General features: G+C 34.4%; 1 protein-coding gene across 1 annotated transcript in view; it reads left to right on the forward strand.

Moving 5' to 3' along the window:
- Positions 1-15,760, forward strand: part of NEGR1 (neuronal growth regulator 1) — an 872,018-nt gene extending 856,258 nt beyond the window's left edge. The window contains exon 7 of the mRNA XM_021097756.1: positions 7,492-15,760. Within this exon, the coding sequence (XP_020953415.1) occupies positions 7,492-7,616 (125 nt within the window). The 3' untranslated portion in view covers positions 7,617-15,760. The remainder of the gene's footprint in view (positions 1-7,491) is intronic.

Below are 16,060 nucleotides of genomic sequence, written 5' to 3' on the forward strand. Positions count from 1 at the left end.
ACTGTTGCTAATGAGAGGATTAAACTATCAAGTAAACCCCTCCCACAGTGTGTAATGTAACAGTTTCATGGTGTTTTGGATTGAATCGATGGTGTATAATTTCTCTGTAAACAAATATACACTCAATTTTGAATAGACGTTAATCACTCTCTTTTATTTGACATCTAATTTAGGTGTAAATCATTTACTTCCCATTAAGATATAAGCTTCCTCTGTAAAATGTAAGTTGAGACCAGGTTTTTCTTAGGGAAGCAAAGTTAGTGTAGCTAAATAACTCTACCTAAGACTGCAACAAGAATCCTAAAAATACGACTCAAAGCTAGTTTAGTTAAAGCTTTAGTAATTTAAGGAAATTGCCTAGGCAAGTAATTGGTATTATACCAAACTAAATATTTCACAGTTACATTTGCTTTTGCCTAAAAATAAAAACTGGAGCAATACAAGGGAAAACTGCCAAGACTGAAAATAATATGCAGCAGCTGTAAGTAATTGGGAGTGATAATCATAATTAGACAAGATGTAAGATATGTATTAAAGCCCAGATTGGATCTTCCTGTTGGCAACTGGGAGAAATCCCAAAGGCCTGGACCCCACACGTAGCCCACACACTTCTGCTTCATGCCTGAGAGCACCTCTGAAACGAACTTGGCATTAGATCAGCCATGAAACCACGCCCAAAGCCTTGCACTCTTGGGAAATGAGAGAGAAAAAGAAGTGGAAGAGGTCACACTCCCTACCTTCAAGGAGAGTGCAAACCAGAAGAGACCGACCCATTATCCAGCAGTAACCGGCATTAAAGTCCCCCGAAAGAAGCCAAGATAATGAAGAGAATAAATATTTTTGTAAGATAAAATGGAGGACAGCTTTGTAAGACCAGAGAAACACTAATTTAACCAACTTTAGATTAAGAATAAAATAAAATATGTGTTCATGGAAAACATCTCAAGCTAAAGAGGACAGCAGCCATTTCTCTTTTGCTCAGTGACTCAGAATGCCTCGCACATAGCACACAATGAATTTGCTAAATGAATGAGCAAATGATTAGTGTTGAGATAATTCTTGAGGGAGTGTTTATCCTGTGTTAGATGTTGTTCTGGGTGCTTTAAGTATATCAACACATTCGATTTCATGATCACTTTGGAGATGCTACCAATCTTCATTTGCAGACTGCATATGAGGATAGTGAACCAAGCATAGGTAAGAAAAGTGCCTAGGTTAGTCCAGTTAGAGGTGGATCTGGACTTTGAACCAAAGTCATCTGGATCTACAGTTCATGTGTTATGTACATATATTTTAAAACTAGAATGACTTTACTAGGAAAGTGGGAAGAATAACAACCAGTCTTTACTGTTATTTGTTTTAAATTCTGATCTGTAAACGACACCGAAGGTAGCCTCCCTGGCATACCCTATTTCATTCCTTCTTTCTCTTCCTTTTTCTTAAATAATATGGTGAAATTGAATGCATCTAACACATTGCTCAGGGCTATTTTCATTCTCTTTGTCTCAAATCTCTACCATTTTCCTCCTCCTTTCCCTTCCCTTTTCCCTCTCCTTCTCAATTTAAATGTCCTCTCCTTTTCTTCTCTTCGAAACTAAAGACAATTAAATAGGTAGTGGGAAAGAAACACAACAGTTTCCTTCTTCCATACTTTGCCTTAAGAGCAAGAGACCAAAGGAACAACTATTGAAATAGGTATTTTATCAAAGTGGTCGTGAATTAGACAAATCATATTTAGAAATATTTTCCCACATTCAATTCAAAATACATCTGTTAAACATTTGATATAAAATACAAATGCACACATGACAGGAGGAATGTTCCATAATTTCAATATGCTTATAGTCCAGTAGAAGAGAAAGATATACATCTTTCTATATACATATACACATATATATAACTTAGTATAAGTAAAAAAAGGAAGTATTTATGAAATCTGGTATAAGCAAGAGACTATTTCTTATTAGAGAGATGGGGGGGCTCATGGAGAGGTAGTATTTTAGATCTTTAAGGAGGAATAGGATTTTGGTAGATGGAGAAGGGAAATAGGAAATAAGGCCTTTTGGGCTTAAGGATGTAGCATGTGCAAATGACAGGGAATTCTGAAAACACTCTGTATTAGAAAATAGCTTGTGTGACTGGAGCTAAGAGTCTGGATAAGTTGATAGAACCAGATGACAGTCATCCCTGAATGCTGAGCTATACAACTTTGGCTTCCCTGAACAGCCAAGGCAACCCCCCTAAAGCTGGGGGCTAATGTGGGCTTCTGTTCTTGCCTATACTAGTACTATCTACTGTCCATAGAATGATCAAGAGTATATTTTTAAATGTTAGCTAGCTTCCTCTACATGAAACTGTCTTGTGGCTTCTTATATCACGTAGAAGAAAACCAAAACCCTCACTACAGGCAGCTACACCTGTGATCATGTACCCTCTCCATCCTACTACTTCAGATGAGTAGCAGTATGATCTTCATAGGCAACTAAAAACATGACAAGAAACTTACAGCAGATCTGATTGTCCAGAGGCATAGCTGCATGTCTCCTTAGAAACTAATGACCATATCTGGGGGCCAAGTTCATCTATGCGCCCTTTTTTTTTTTATTGTGGCAAGAGGATGATGCTACAAAGTTCGATACATGCTGTGCCCCTATAATCTGCCTGATCCATCTTCCTGGTCCTACTCAAATGGTGAAGGAAGGTATTCTGACTCTGTACAGATCTTAAAAGGTAAGAATGAGTATAAAAGTAGAGAGAGAAGAAAGAATAAAATATAGGTCATGAAAGAGTATTCTGAAAAAAAAGTCAAGATGTTGTGTCCCCCTTATGTGTTCAGGTGATAATAATGGAAACCGAGTAAATATTTATAGCACACTTACCAAGTACCAGACTCTATGTTCTGTACCAGTGATAAAACATAGATAAAATAAGTATTGATTTAAAGACACTCTTGGTGTAATGGGAAAAGATAGGTATGTAAATATGATAAATACATAAATATGATATTAAATGTAACACCAAATTAATTTTTCATGTGGGATTTACACTTTTCTCTTTTTAAAGGTGGTATCTGAATCGAGTCCTGAATCTAATTTCTAATAGTGAATTTCTAATAGCTGACAGTTACTTTCTTTAATTTCTTTTTTTTTTTTTTTTGTCTTTTTGCTATTTCTTTGGGCCGCTCCCGCGGCATATGGAGGTTCCCAGGCTAGGGGTTGAATCGGAGCCGTAGCCACCGGCCTACGCCAGAGCCACAGCAACGCGGGATCTGAGCCGCATCTGCAACCTACACTACAGCTCACGGCAATGCCGGATCGTTAACCCACTGAGCAAGGCCAGGGACCGAACCCGCAACCTCATGGTTCCTAGTGGGATTCGTTAACCACTGCGCCACGACGAGAACTCCCTACTTTCTTTAATTTCTTAACATTTTCTGTAATTTCTTAAAAAGCTGATTGGGATTTAACATGACAAGTAAATCTAATTGGCTCAAATAGTACTAAGACTCCTAACTTTAGTACCGTTAGCTTTGTGCTCTAAATCACTCGGTTAAGAAGTCCCGGAGTTCCCGTTGTGGCACAGTGGAAATGAATCTGACTAGGAACCATGAGGTTGCAGGTTCGATCCCTGGCCTTGCTCAGTGGGTTAAGGATCTGGCATTGCTGTGAGCTGTGGTGTAGGTTGCAGACATGGCTTGGATATGGCATTACTGTGGCTGTGGAGTAGGCCAGTGGCTACAGCTCCGATTGGACCCCTAGCCTGGGAACCTCCATTTGCCACAGATGTGGCCCTAAAATGCATAAAAAACCCAAAACAACAACAACAACAACAACAAAAACCTAGTTCCTCAAAACACATAGTAAGTATCAGCCAATGGGAAGAAGGTTATACAACAGCAAGACACCCTAAGTCAATGGGCTACTATGCTCCAATTCTTTAAAGTGAGATATATATTACTAACATATACATATCACTGCATTTTATACAAAAATAATTGTATTCTATTTCCACTGCCTCGACTACTTACAAACCATGAGTCCTTGGAGAGCTCTCCTGTGTTTATTCATTATCCTTACAGTAATTGCATGAATCCTAATGTTCTATGTTTGCCTTTTTATTTATATCTCAAACTAGAATGAAACTTTCCTGAGAGGACATTGAGTTTTATTCATCTCTGCTTGTGTTCAATTCCCAGCACCAAAAAAAGATGCTCAATATATACTTAAAGATGAATCATGATATATGACTTGGCATTAGATAGCCAACCTCACATTCCTTTAACTAATTTTGCTTTTTACTTTTGGGCCTGCTAATTGCCAAAAGCTACTCTACAGTCCATTTTCTGATAATTGCAAGCTAACAATGTAGCGACAGGCTCCCACTTTATTTTACGACTAATGGAAATATTGTAAACAGCTAAAAAATACATCCATTTGAGACATCCATGGAAAAAAATATATATGCTATTAATTGCAAAGTAATGTTTAATTTTTAAATATATCATTGATACACATTTTTCATATCTAAGACAAAAGGAGGCTGAGTAGAAGATAAAGGCACTTTGGGGAAAAAGATGGCATTTAAGGCATATGATAAAAAAAGAGTATATAAAGAGAAACATGAAACTGAGTTAACAAAAGGATCTTACCATATTATATATTGTATTCCCAGTACTTAGTATAGTCCCTGGTACCTAGTTCAATAAAAATTTGCTGAATGAATGAAAGAAAGCATATAGTAGATCCTCTAGTTTATAGACGAGTGGCTTGCTTCAGAATAGATTCTATTTTGTAGGCAAGATATACTTCTTTTAACTCTGACCTTTTAATTTATTTATTTAATTGAATTGTTCATTCAACAGATATTTCTTGAGCATCCACTATGTACCAGACCTTGCCAGACTTTGTGTCTGGAAATACTAAGATAAATAAAATATGACTTGGGAGAGTTTACAGTCTGCTGAGAGAAATAGATATGTACATAAATATTTGCAATGCAGTAAGATAAGAATATATATTGTGACTCAATGACACAATAGGGTAGTCTGCTCAGCTTGCTGGAGAGAGGGGATTCAAGAAGGATTTCCCCCAAAAAGCATTTTAAAGGATGAATAAGGAGTTTTGAGAATCCTTTATACTCTACCCACTTAATGAATGTACTGTTTAATTTGTCATAATAAAAATGTTATCTCTGCTTTGTGTGCTTGGCTTTTAAGAAATATTTCCTATTTATGAACTCATTTTATATGCTTTGCTTATTATTAGTCCTTTGTTATTATGCTGGTTTTATTTATTGTTATTATTAAGCTCAAGATGCTTAAAAAACAGAAAAAAATAACTATGAAATGGCTGTCATTGAGAAGGTAACAGACCAATTAAATATTTATATTAAAAAAAACATCATTTTAGGTCTTTCAAGTGAAAATAATTTAAGGAGTTTTAAGGTTTTAAATTAGACTTCTTACATATCAAAATTTGAAAAGCTATCTGTTCAACAATACACTTATTTTCTTCATCATCTTCTCATTGTTTAAAACTCATTTGTGATGCAAACAGAAACATCAAATAGTTGATTTTGCTCCTTGTTTACTAAAGAGTAGCAGTTTCAGCCCTTGAATCGCACTTGCATGGAATCAACAACTGTTCTGCCAAGAAAACTCCCCACTGGCAGAGGCCAATGCCTCTTTCATCTCCTTTAATTTTTTTTAGTGTTAGAAACAATAGACTTTATTCTCTTGTAACATGAAAATATAGTCACTGGTGAAAGTTCCATTAAAAACTAGCTGCTGGTAATTCAAACTCGGTGTGACTGAAAGTGCTCCTGGGTTTGAGTTATGAATGTGGGGGTGAAATACTATTTTTTTTAATCACATTATTTATTTACTACTAGGAAACAGTGCTTGAAATCCAGGTTTCGTTAAAGAAGAGGTAGTTAAAAGTATGTTGGTGGAGTTTATTACTATTATTTTTCTTATGGTAAATGAGAGTCTCAAGCAAAGGTGAGTGTGCCTGAGACATTTGACTTTTGGAACACAATATAATTCACATTCAAAGAGGCAACTGTCCTCTTGTGAAATGAAGTAGAATCCATTCAGTAGACTCTCACAGTATCCCAGGCCTGGTGAATCTCTAGGTGAAATGTCAGTGAAAATTCAACATGACTGTCAGCCAAGTACCACAGGAGCTTCTCTGTGTATAAAACCATGAGCTAACGCATAAATGTAATCATACAATTCAACACCTCCAAATTCTTCAAAATCTCCTTCAGTATAAAAGCCAAACTCTTTTTTCACTACAGTTGAGGTCATTCTATCTGCCTAGAGTTCCATTTCAATTCTCTCCACTCCAGGCCTCAAACTTCACAGTCCAGCGAGACTAATCTACTTTTAGATCCCAGGATACATGCTGTGCTCTCTCTTTTCCTCATCTCTTTGAATACACTGTTTTCTCTGCGTAAATGATGGTCCCCTTTGGTTAAATCAGCCTTCTTTTACCCAGGCAGATTTAAATACACAGTTTTATGTGTCACTACAGTTTACAGATGCAATTCTAATATTCCTAGGATTGTATTATAAATATTTGAACATCCTTCCTCATCTACATATAGGTGAGGAAATCTCTTTTTCACTTTTCCAGCATTTAGTATAGTATTTGGCCCATAAAAAAGATCCACAAATATATGCATGTATATATGTATGATATCACTTAGATGTGGAATCTAAAAAAGAAGAACTTAAATAAACAAAGAATAGAAAAGTTGTTACCAGAGGCTGAGAGGTGTGGAAATTGGGAGACTGTTTTTAAGGGTGCAAACTTACAGTCAGTAGATCAAAATCTCTAAAGATCTAATGCACAGCATAGTGATTATAAACAACAACACTGTATTTTAACCTTCAAAGCAGCTAAGAGACTAGATCTTAATTGAGCCCACCACAGAAAAGAAATGATAATTATGTGATGTGATAAAAATTTAGCTACCACTATGGTGGTAATCATATTGCAATATATAAACATATAAATGTATTCAGTCAACATTGTGGTACACCTTAAACTTATGCAATGTTGTAGGTCAATTCTATCTCAGCAAACATAAATTTAAAATATATATACACAAATGACTTGTCCACTAATACAAACATTTACAATGCAGATAAGAGGAATAATAATAATATCAGCTGGTAGTAATGGAGTACTTAAGTGTGTGTCTGCCCAGCCCAGTGCAAGGTGTTACGTGTGCATCATCTCCAATCCTCACTGCAGCCCTGCCAGATGGATAATATTATTTCTCTTTTGCCCTTGAGAAAACTCAAGAGCTCAGAGAGGTTAGTCAAGGAGGCCACACCTTCTCATATAGCAGAACCAGATGTGAAGCAAATTCTGTCTGACTTCAGGGCCAGTGTTCTCCCCAGTACACCCGCTGCCTTTTGATTATTGTTAAGATCTTGAAAGACACAAATTAGATTTTGATTTATTCTTTTCCATTTCTTTTCAGCTCCAAGTACAGCCCAGTATGGAATTACCGGGAGCGCTGACGTTCTTTTCTCCTGCTGGTACCTTGTGTTGACACTGTCCTCTTTCACCAGCATATTCTACCTGAAGAATGCCATTCTACAATAAATTTAAAGACCCATAAAAGGCTTTTAAGGATTCTCTGAAAGTGCTGATGGCTGGATCCAATCTGGTACAGTTTGTTAAAAGCAGCGTGGGATATAATCAGCAGTGCTTACATGGGGATGATCGCCTTCTGTAGAATTGCTCATTATGTAAATACTTTAATTCTACTCTTTTTTTGATTAGCTACATTACCTTGTGAAGCAGTACACATTGTCCTTTTTTTAAGACGTGAAAGCTCTGAAATTACTTTTAGAGGATATTAATTGTGATTTCATGTTTGTAATCTACAACTTTTCAAAAGCATTCAGTCATGGTCTGCTAGGTTGCAGGCTGTAGTTTACAAAAAACGAATATTGCAGTGAATATGTGATTCTTTAAGGCTGCAATACAAGCATTCATTTCCCTGTTTCAATAAGAGTCAATCCACATTTACAAAGATTCATTTTTTTCTTTTTTGATAAAAAAAGCAAATAATATTGCCTTCAGATCATTTCTTCAAAATATAACATATCTAGATTTTTCTGCTCGCATGATATTCAGGTTTCAGGAATGAGCCTTGTAATATAACTGGCTGTGCAGCTCTGCTTCTCTTTCCTGTAAGTTCAGCATGGGTGTGCCTTCATAAAATAATAATTTTCTCTTCATCTCCAATGAATAAAAGTGTTTTTGCCAAATTCTACAATTTGAAAACAAAAATAAACCACAATGAAAGAGGGCAACTCTATCCTGTCTCTAAAGAATGAAGGAGATACTGGACTGTAAAAATCTCTTCCCTCATTACCAGGAGGGTTTTAAGAAGTTTGCCCCACTATATCTCAGTTTTATGATGAAACACAATTTAACTAACATAGTACAGGTAAATTTGCCGTATGATTTCTTTAGTTGTAGCTAAATGCTAGATCCCCTTTGGAAAATAATTCCCTTTAAAAAGATAGCACAATCCATTCCAGGGATTGCCTAGCAATACAGCATCTTTTCCTTTCACTATTTGAGGCCAAAAATTTTAAGATGGTTTGTCAAAAAGGACACAAAGTCCAGTTACCTAATTTTACCTGAGTTGGTAAGCACTCAAAATTAATTTGGTTCTGTGACAGGTAAGTTGGTATGATAGATACAGTGTTCCTGTGGACAGGAGCATTTTGCGTATTTTCCATCTGAAAACATCACTAAGTTGATAGTTTGGTATGCATGTTATATAAAAAAGTTCCAAAATATATAGTAACAAATATCCATGTTGGTATGCAGCAGATCAAACCCTGAAATAACTAATCCACAGTAAAATGTTTTTCTCTAGCTATGTCAGCTCAAATAAGCAAGCCAAAAGGAAAAAAAAAAAGTTACCATGCTTTATTTTTTTCTTACATGATATATATGTGTTCCAGTGAAGACAAGATACCAGTGATTAGGAATATCTTCAAATATATTAATTATTAAATTGTCACAGATTAAATGATTTCTGTCATAAAGAATGAAAACTACATCTTTGAAGGAAAATGCTGTTACTCTAAAGAAGTATTACATTACAAGTTTGATGGTTTTACTCTTTACTAAAGAGAGACACGGCATTGAAAAACATTTAACAAGTTTGATGGAGTTACTAATTTCCCTATAACTAGAGATTTCTGCAAATAGTTCCCTTTTGCAAGTCATGATAACAAAACACCTACTAACATAGTTAGAAATAAGTACATATGTAAGGTTGTACATATTTAAAATATCTAACATTTTGCCCTGAAAGAAACGTAAGTAAAATGGAAGTAAAATTTAGGCCCAAAGTATACCATAAATCTATTCTAATCAGAAATATGAATCCTAAATGAGGAGGCATAAATATACAGTGTTCACAAAATGGCAGTAATATGGCATAATGCTATTAAACTTACTCACTATAATAATTTATTACATTATTTTGACTGACATATTAAGAAAGGGTTTTTTTTTTCTTTTTTTAAACACATATGGCATTTTAACTTTATTATTCATTTGCTCTGTGGAATTGGTGAGTAAACTACAAAATTTTTTGTGTGTATTGCAGCTTTAAAGTGGCACACTCCATAATAATCTACTTACTAGAAATAGTGGTGCTACCACAAAAGTGTTAACCATCAGTACCATTGTTTGGGAGAAAGAAACAGATCAAGAATGCATATTATACAGTGACTACTTTCCTAGAATTAAAAATACCTCCTCTTTGTAAGGTTTGTAGGGTAAATGTGAGGTAAATTGAGGTATAAACTATGGATGAACCAAATAATTAGTTCAAAGTGTTGTCATGATTCCGAATTTGTGGAGTCTGGTGTTTTTCCCATAGAATGTGACAGAAGTACAGTCATAGCTCAGTAGCTATATGTATTTGCCTTTATGTTAGAAGAGACTTTCTTGAGTGACATTTTTAAATAGAGGAGGTATTAACTATGTTTTTCTGTATCAAGCAGCATTCCTAGTTGTTAGGCCCCTGGACAGAGTGAAATCATGAGTATTTATGAGTTCAATATTGTTCAAATAAGGCTACAGTATTTGCTTTTTTGTGTGAATGTATTGCATATAATGTTCAAGTAGATGATTTTACATTTATGGACATATGAAACGTCTGATTATTCCATTTTATCAGTCCTGATTGTACAAGATTGTTGCAATTTCAGAATAGCAGCTTTATGAAACTGATTTATCTTTTGATCTATAACAATTTTTTTTCTAGCTATTCATTTCAGCATTATATTTCCACAGGTTTCATTTGTGGGACTCTTTTTGTTGCCCCTGATTTTTTTTTTTTCCAAAGGAAAAAAAAAAGAAAAAGAGCAGTTGAGAAAAGAGAGTGGAAAGAAAAAGACTGAAAAGGGAAAGAGGTAAAGAGAAGGAAAAAAAGAAATAAGGAAGGAAAGAAGGGAAGGGAAGGAAGGAGGGAGGAAAGAAGGAAGGAAAGGATAGGAGGGAGGGATGATCTGGAATATTAGGGTAGTTGACTTAATTCGTTTGTATTCTTGTTTTAACTGCAAGTGGTATAATTATGCTTTATAATGATCCCATTTGAAACATAAGTCCTGTTACAACATTAAGTTCCTATTATATGCAGCAATTATATGACAGAAAGTACTGCCCAAATTACAGTATTGTATTTTAGGGGGACAGTAAAAGATTTGAGAGAGATAATGTCAAACTTAAAGCCACTTTTGGGGAGTTTAAGCTTAGCTGAAAAAATAATGCTTCATCATAACATTTAAGCTATATCTAGAAAGTAGACTGGAGAATTGAGAGAATTACCCAGATAATTCAGGACAGTATATATAAATACCCCAGTGTATGAACTCAGAAAAGTCTGAGAGATTTATCAAAGCCAATTATCTATATTAATCAAATTTATTGAATAATTGTTAATTTATCCATTGTGCTTAGCTTTGTGACACAGCCAAAAGTTACCTATTTAATCTTTTCAATAAAAATTGTTTTTTGAAATTCAGAAATGATTTAAAAAGAGGTCAGGTTTTTAACTATTTATTGAAGTATGTGGATGTACAGTATTTCAATAGATATGAATATGAATAAATGGTATGCCTTAAGATCCTTTGAATATGTATTTACTTTAAAGACTGGAACAAGGTCTTCCTGTCTTTTAGTAAAACATCCATATTTCATAATCTGATGTAAAATATGTTGTACTGTTTCCAATAGGTGAATATAAAGTCAGTTTATCAATTAAAATATGTATTTGACTCATTTGAAAACTCTTTTTAGTTTAAAGGGAAAAGGAAGGAAATAGTAAAAATATCCTGCTTCATCCACTGTACTACACTCACACTTTCAGGTACTCCAGAGCAATACAGGGTGAAACATTAGGTGCTATAGTTTTGCAGCCTTTCTCTGGTGCTGACTCCCCAAAGGTCTGACAAGCAGAATTACATCAAGCCTAAAGAAGTTTTCTGGAAAGATTTTATTATCAATTATTTAGAACTTTTACCTGCTAAAATGCATCAGTGTTATCAACAGAGACAATAATGAAATCCTATTGGTTTTACAAGCTAACCATCTGAAAATTCAAATGCCTAGAGAAGTCAGGCAGAGAGTATTATTTCATAAGACAGCTGGGTATAAAACTATAGCTAAGGGAGCTTATTCTCCACTTCAAGGCATTCAGGAACAATTTCAGTAAAAACATCTTGCCTTACAAACAAAATGTGATTTGCTGAAAGTCCATAGTCTGTGACTGCTATAGTATGCAAGTGAGAGCCACCTCAGTGAATGATTTAAGCCCTCTTTTTTGAATCTGTCAATTTATGCTTGTCAACCAAATAAAGGAGATAAATGTGGTAGATAAACACAACAACAAACCATGAAATAGACCTACACTTGTAATAAGCTATTTTGAAATATGGGTGTCATTGCTATTCTGGGAAAATCATATATACCAAACTCTTTCCTCCCCCCAAAAATGAAAACACACATTAATGAACATCTAATTCTCCCACTGGCTCATTATTTCTCCCTTTGTAATTTCTATTCCACAAATAATCACATGAAAACAGAAGCACCAAGTCTCAGACCCTGAATGCTAGTATATGAAGCAGAACTATTTTCTCTCTGAATACAATAGGTCAAAATAAATATACTTCAAAGTGACATCCAGATAGTTGGAAAATAATTATTTGCTTTTTCCTGGCAGGCAGAAATTTAAGAATTTTAAGAGAAAAATTTCTAAGAACAATTAATTAAAAGATCATGAAATTGATCAAAAGACCAAAGCATCACTGTACTTCCCCTGAACTTCCCAAGAAGCATCTACCTTCACATGCATATGTGCTTTTTTTTAAATTCCAAACTTACTGAAAATATTAAGGAATTGACATTTCTAGTGGAAATAAAAAAACTTGACAAATGAATCAAATAAATACTTTCCAATCTTCCTGAAGAGGAAGAAAGAAGGAAGAGTTTTCAATCTTCTCCCTAAAAGTCCTCCTAAGACTGCCATGATTCTACCAAGACCTTCAGTCTAAGACATGTGCTCCACCTTAGGGACAGATGTGGCAGCTAGCATTACTCCTGAAGGGTTACACCATCTCTGCCTTAATTTTATAATCACAAAGTACTTTAGAAGACATCACCACCATGACTTTAAATGTACTTTAAAATGTTATGTAATTGATGATGAAAATGAGATTCAGAAACTTTTAAGTTGCTTGCTCAAGATAACATTTCTACTAAGTAGCAGATTTGAGCCAAGTATGCAACACAAAATATTCCCAATTTGCTTCAATTTCCATGAGCCTTCCTAGAAATAGGAAAAGGATGTGATCACATTACTAACTTCACAAACAACTATATGTACATTTACATTTATAGATAAGTAACTTTGCTGATACCTAGATATAATTTTTCTTTAACGCCATCCTTTTACTTTCCAATGCTTTCAGAGGGTATGTGGTTTAAAGACAAATCACATTATACATCTCATCTAAAACTTTTGGGGTACAACTGCCTTTGGACATAGAGCCCTTGGTAATTTTAGTACCATCACACCAAATGGAGGATCTTGTCATATCATATGTATCTTTTTTATATGGTGTTTTGCAAAAGACCTACGAAGACTATTTCCCTGGCATCTGCAATCAACACAATTCTTAAGAAATGGAGAGCAGAATATAAATATACATTTCTTAAAAATTCACAATACTGATTTTAATTGAGCAATGTTGTTTGAACCATTTATATCAAAATACTAATTACATGAACATCTGTTTGTGCTGGGGCAGTAGAACAAGAGAAATATTCTAATTTTAGAAATTAAACTATTTACAACCTAGGGAATACATTTGTATTTTGTTGTCAAAGATAGAAATATAATGCAAATCCTGTGAATATAACTCTAATTTGAAAAAAAATGAAAAGCATAACTTTTATATACCTGTAAAATGAACACATTCATTCATTAATAAAGAACTAAGAAGTTAAAACCAGATAAAAGGACAATCTAAAACCAGGCATATTTAGAGATCAAGAATATTGAAGTTAATATCCTAATAGAGGCAAAACTGGCTTCTTCCAGAAAATGGAAAATAATTTAATTGAAACTTTAACCAACAGAATTTACTTATGTGTTTATTTACAAGAAATATTTTGCCTTACTAAAACTTATCTATAACTTGTAAAATAGTTCAAATGCAATGAAAAGTAGAGTCCCCACAGAATCAAAATCAGGTCACCTGGAAGGGTGTGTGCTAAATAATACATGTGTTTTTCATTGCAATAAAACTTTTCCCCTAAAATAATGAGATGCAAAAATCTTAGCGGACAGTTGAATTAAATGAATCGCTAATATTTTAAAGTTTGATAATATAATCTCTATTGTAATCACTCAGAAAAAAACCAAATTATTTATATATCTAATATTCTACATTCTCTATGTTCTAATTATTCATTTTTTTCCTTAAGCCACAAACCATTACCCAATAGCTTGGGACATATAGAAAGAGAAATTTTGTTTAAAACATTATAAGAACGACTTTGCTTTAAGAATCCACCTGGTTGAAAAATGAATATATTTTGAATACTTGTTAAAAGGATTTCTTTTGTCATTTGGAGGGAGGGGGGGCACTTAATTCATGGGATAACAGGAATTTTATGTGAACAACAATAAGGAAAATGAACTAACAATCGAGTTGGCAGTATCTCTTCAACCAAACAATATGGTAATAGTGAAAACAGTGCAAGAAGCTATTGCTGAACTGAACGGTCTGCTTCTACTTAATGCTAATGAGCCCAGTCCCTGCAAATTTTGGTTTGGTAGCAACTACAGGAGGTAGCATGGTTCATTAGGCTTTCACAGCTTTAAAATGTTAAAGGGGGTGGTTTCACACCATCATTTCAAGTGAATTGCTAAAAGCATTGGGATGTTCCTCAGTGGAACTTTGAATTTGCTAGTTTCTTCATTAATTTTGACCTTTTTACATTCAAAAAAGTTAACTTTACACTAAATGTAGCAGACTTCTACCTCCCACAAGTACTCTAAGCACGTGGAATTTCCTGGAAAATTTGGGGACCTTATTTTAGAAAAAGGACTTATATTCTTTGGAGACTATAATATGCTAATAAAAAAGAACAAGGTTTTCTTAATTGTTCTAAAGCTCCTAATAGAATCCACAGAACTCTAACACAGTGTTCTAAACTACTTCAGTGTTCTATGAGTAGTTTCATAAATGTGAGTTGTGGTTGCCCTAAAACTCGACATCTTGCTACCACACATTTGACAAGTGACCTGGCAAAAATGTGGTCAATAGCTCATTTATGACATACTTAAGAAACTGTTCCTGGAGGTTTGAAACTGCTTCAAGCCGATGTCTTTCAAAACAAAGCACATACTCACACATACAAACACAAAATCACACTGCTCTCAGTGGTCTGGAAAATAAGCTCCCAAGCCAGCCATGTGGTGTTCTGGATTATTCAAAGAAAAAAAAAAAAGAAGAAGAAATGACAACAGTGCAGCTGACGGTTTCTGTTTAAGTTTCATCTGCTAAGATTTTAGCATAAGTAACATCTTGTGAGTCAATTAATCAGAAGATGGCACTTGCTTTAAATGCTGACATAGAGATAAGCAGATTTTTTAAAATAAAATTTATTTCTGGAAATATATTTTTTCTTGTTAATAGACTATCAGAAGCATAAACTAATTATATATCTGTCTAATAACTATAAATGTTGACAAGGAGAAAGATTATTGGTTTTTTTTTTTAATTGGAATAACTTTTTCCTGGAAATGTATACTTCCAATTTATACACAGGCACACTAACATGTGTGTTCAGAAATTTCTATTTTGTCATAATTCAGTTGTAAGAATACCTTAACAATACTTTTATGATTTAATATGTGACAGTTGCATATCTTTCACCATGTAACACAAGAACTTACATAATGATCTACATTTTGATGTTGAGGCACATTCTCAGGCTAGTATTTCAAGAAGAAACTATCATATTAAAAATCACCTTAGTTTAGAATAAAAAGACACTTACAAAAAAAAAAAAAAAAAAGGAAAAGAAAAGAAAAAGAAAGGCATTCTCTTGTGGTGCAAATGGCCCAGGTCCCTGCTATGGCGAAGGTCGATCCCTGGCCCGGGAACTTTCACATGCCGCAGGTGTGGCCAAAAAAAAAAAAAGGCATTTACCTTTTGTCAGATACCCCAAAATGTTCATGCGGTGTCTATCCTTTCGTGCATTCACTCATTCTACAGGAAAGTGTGATTAAGTAATCTTCAAAGAGGTTTTTAAAAGAAATTATCTGATAGAAGTTAATTCATCTGGATGTTCAGAAGACAATCACCAAACTGGAGAAAAAGGCCTCTGTTTTTCTAGTCCTTTTCTAAGAAGCCAACCTCACTTTAAATCTGAAAAGAGAGTGAAGGAGAAAGAGAAAAAGAGTGAAAATGGGAAAGGAGAGGGAGGGAGGGAAAGAGGAG

This window comes from Sus scrofa, chromosome 6, assembly GCF_000003025.6.
Source record: "Sus scrofa isolate TJ Tabasco breed Duroc chromosome 6, Sscrofa11.1, whole genome shotgun sequence".
NCBI classification, from domain to species: domain Eukaryota; kingdom Metazoa; phylum Chordata; class Mammalia; order Artiodactyla; family Suidae; genus Sus; species Sus scrofa.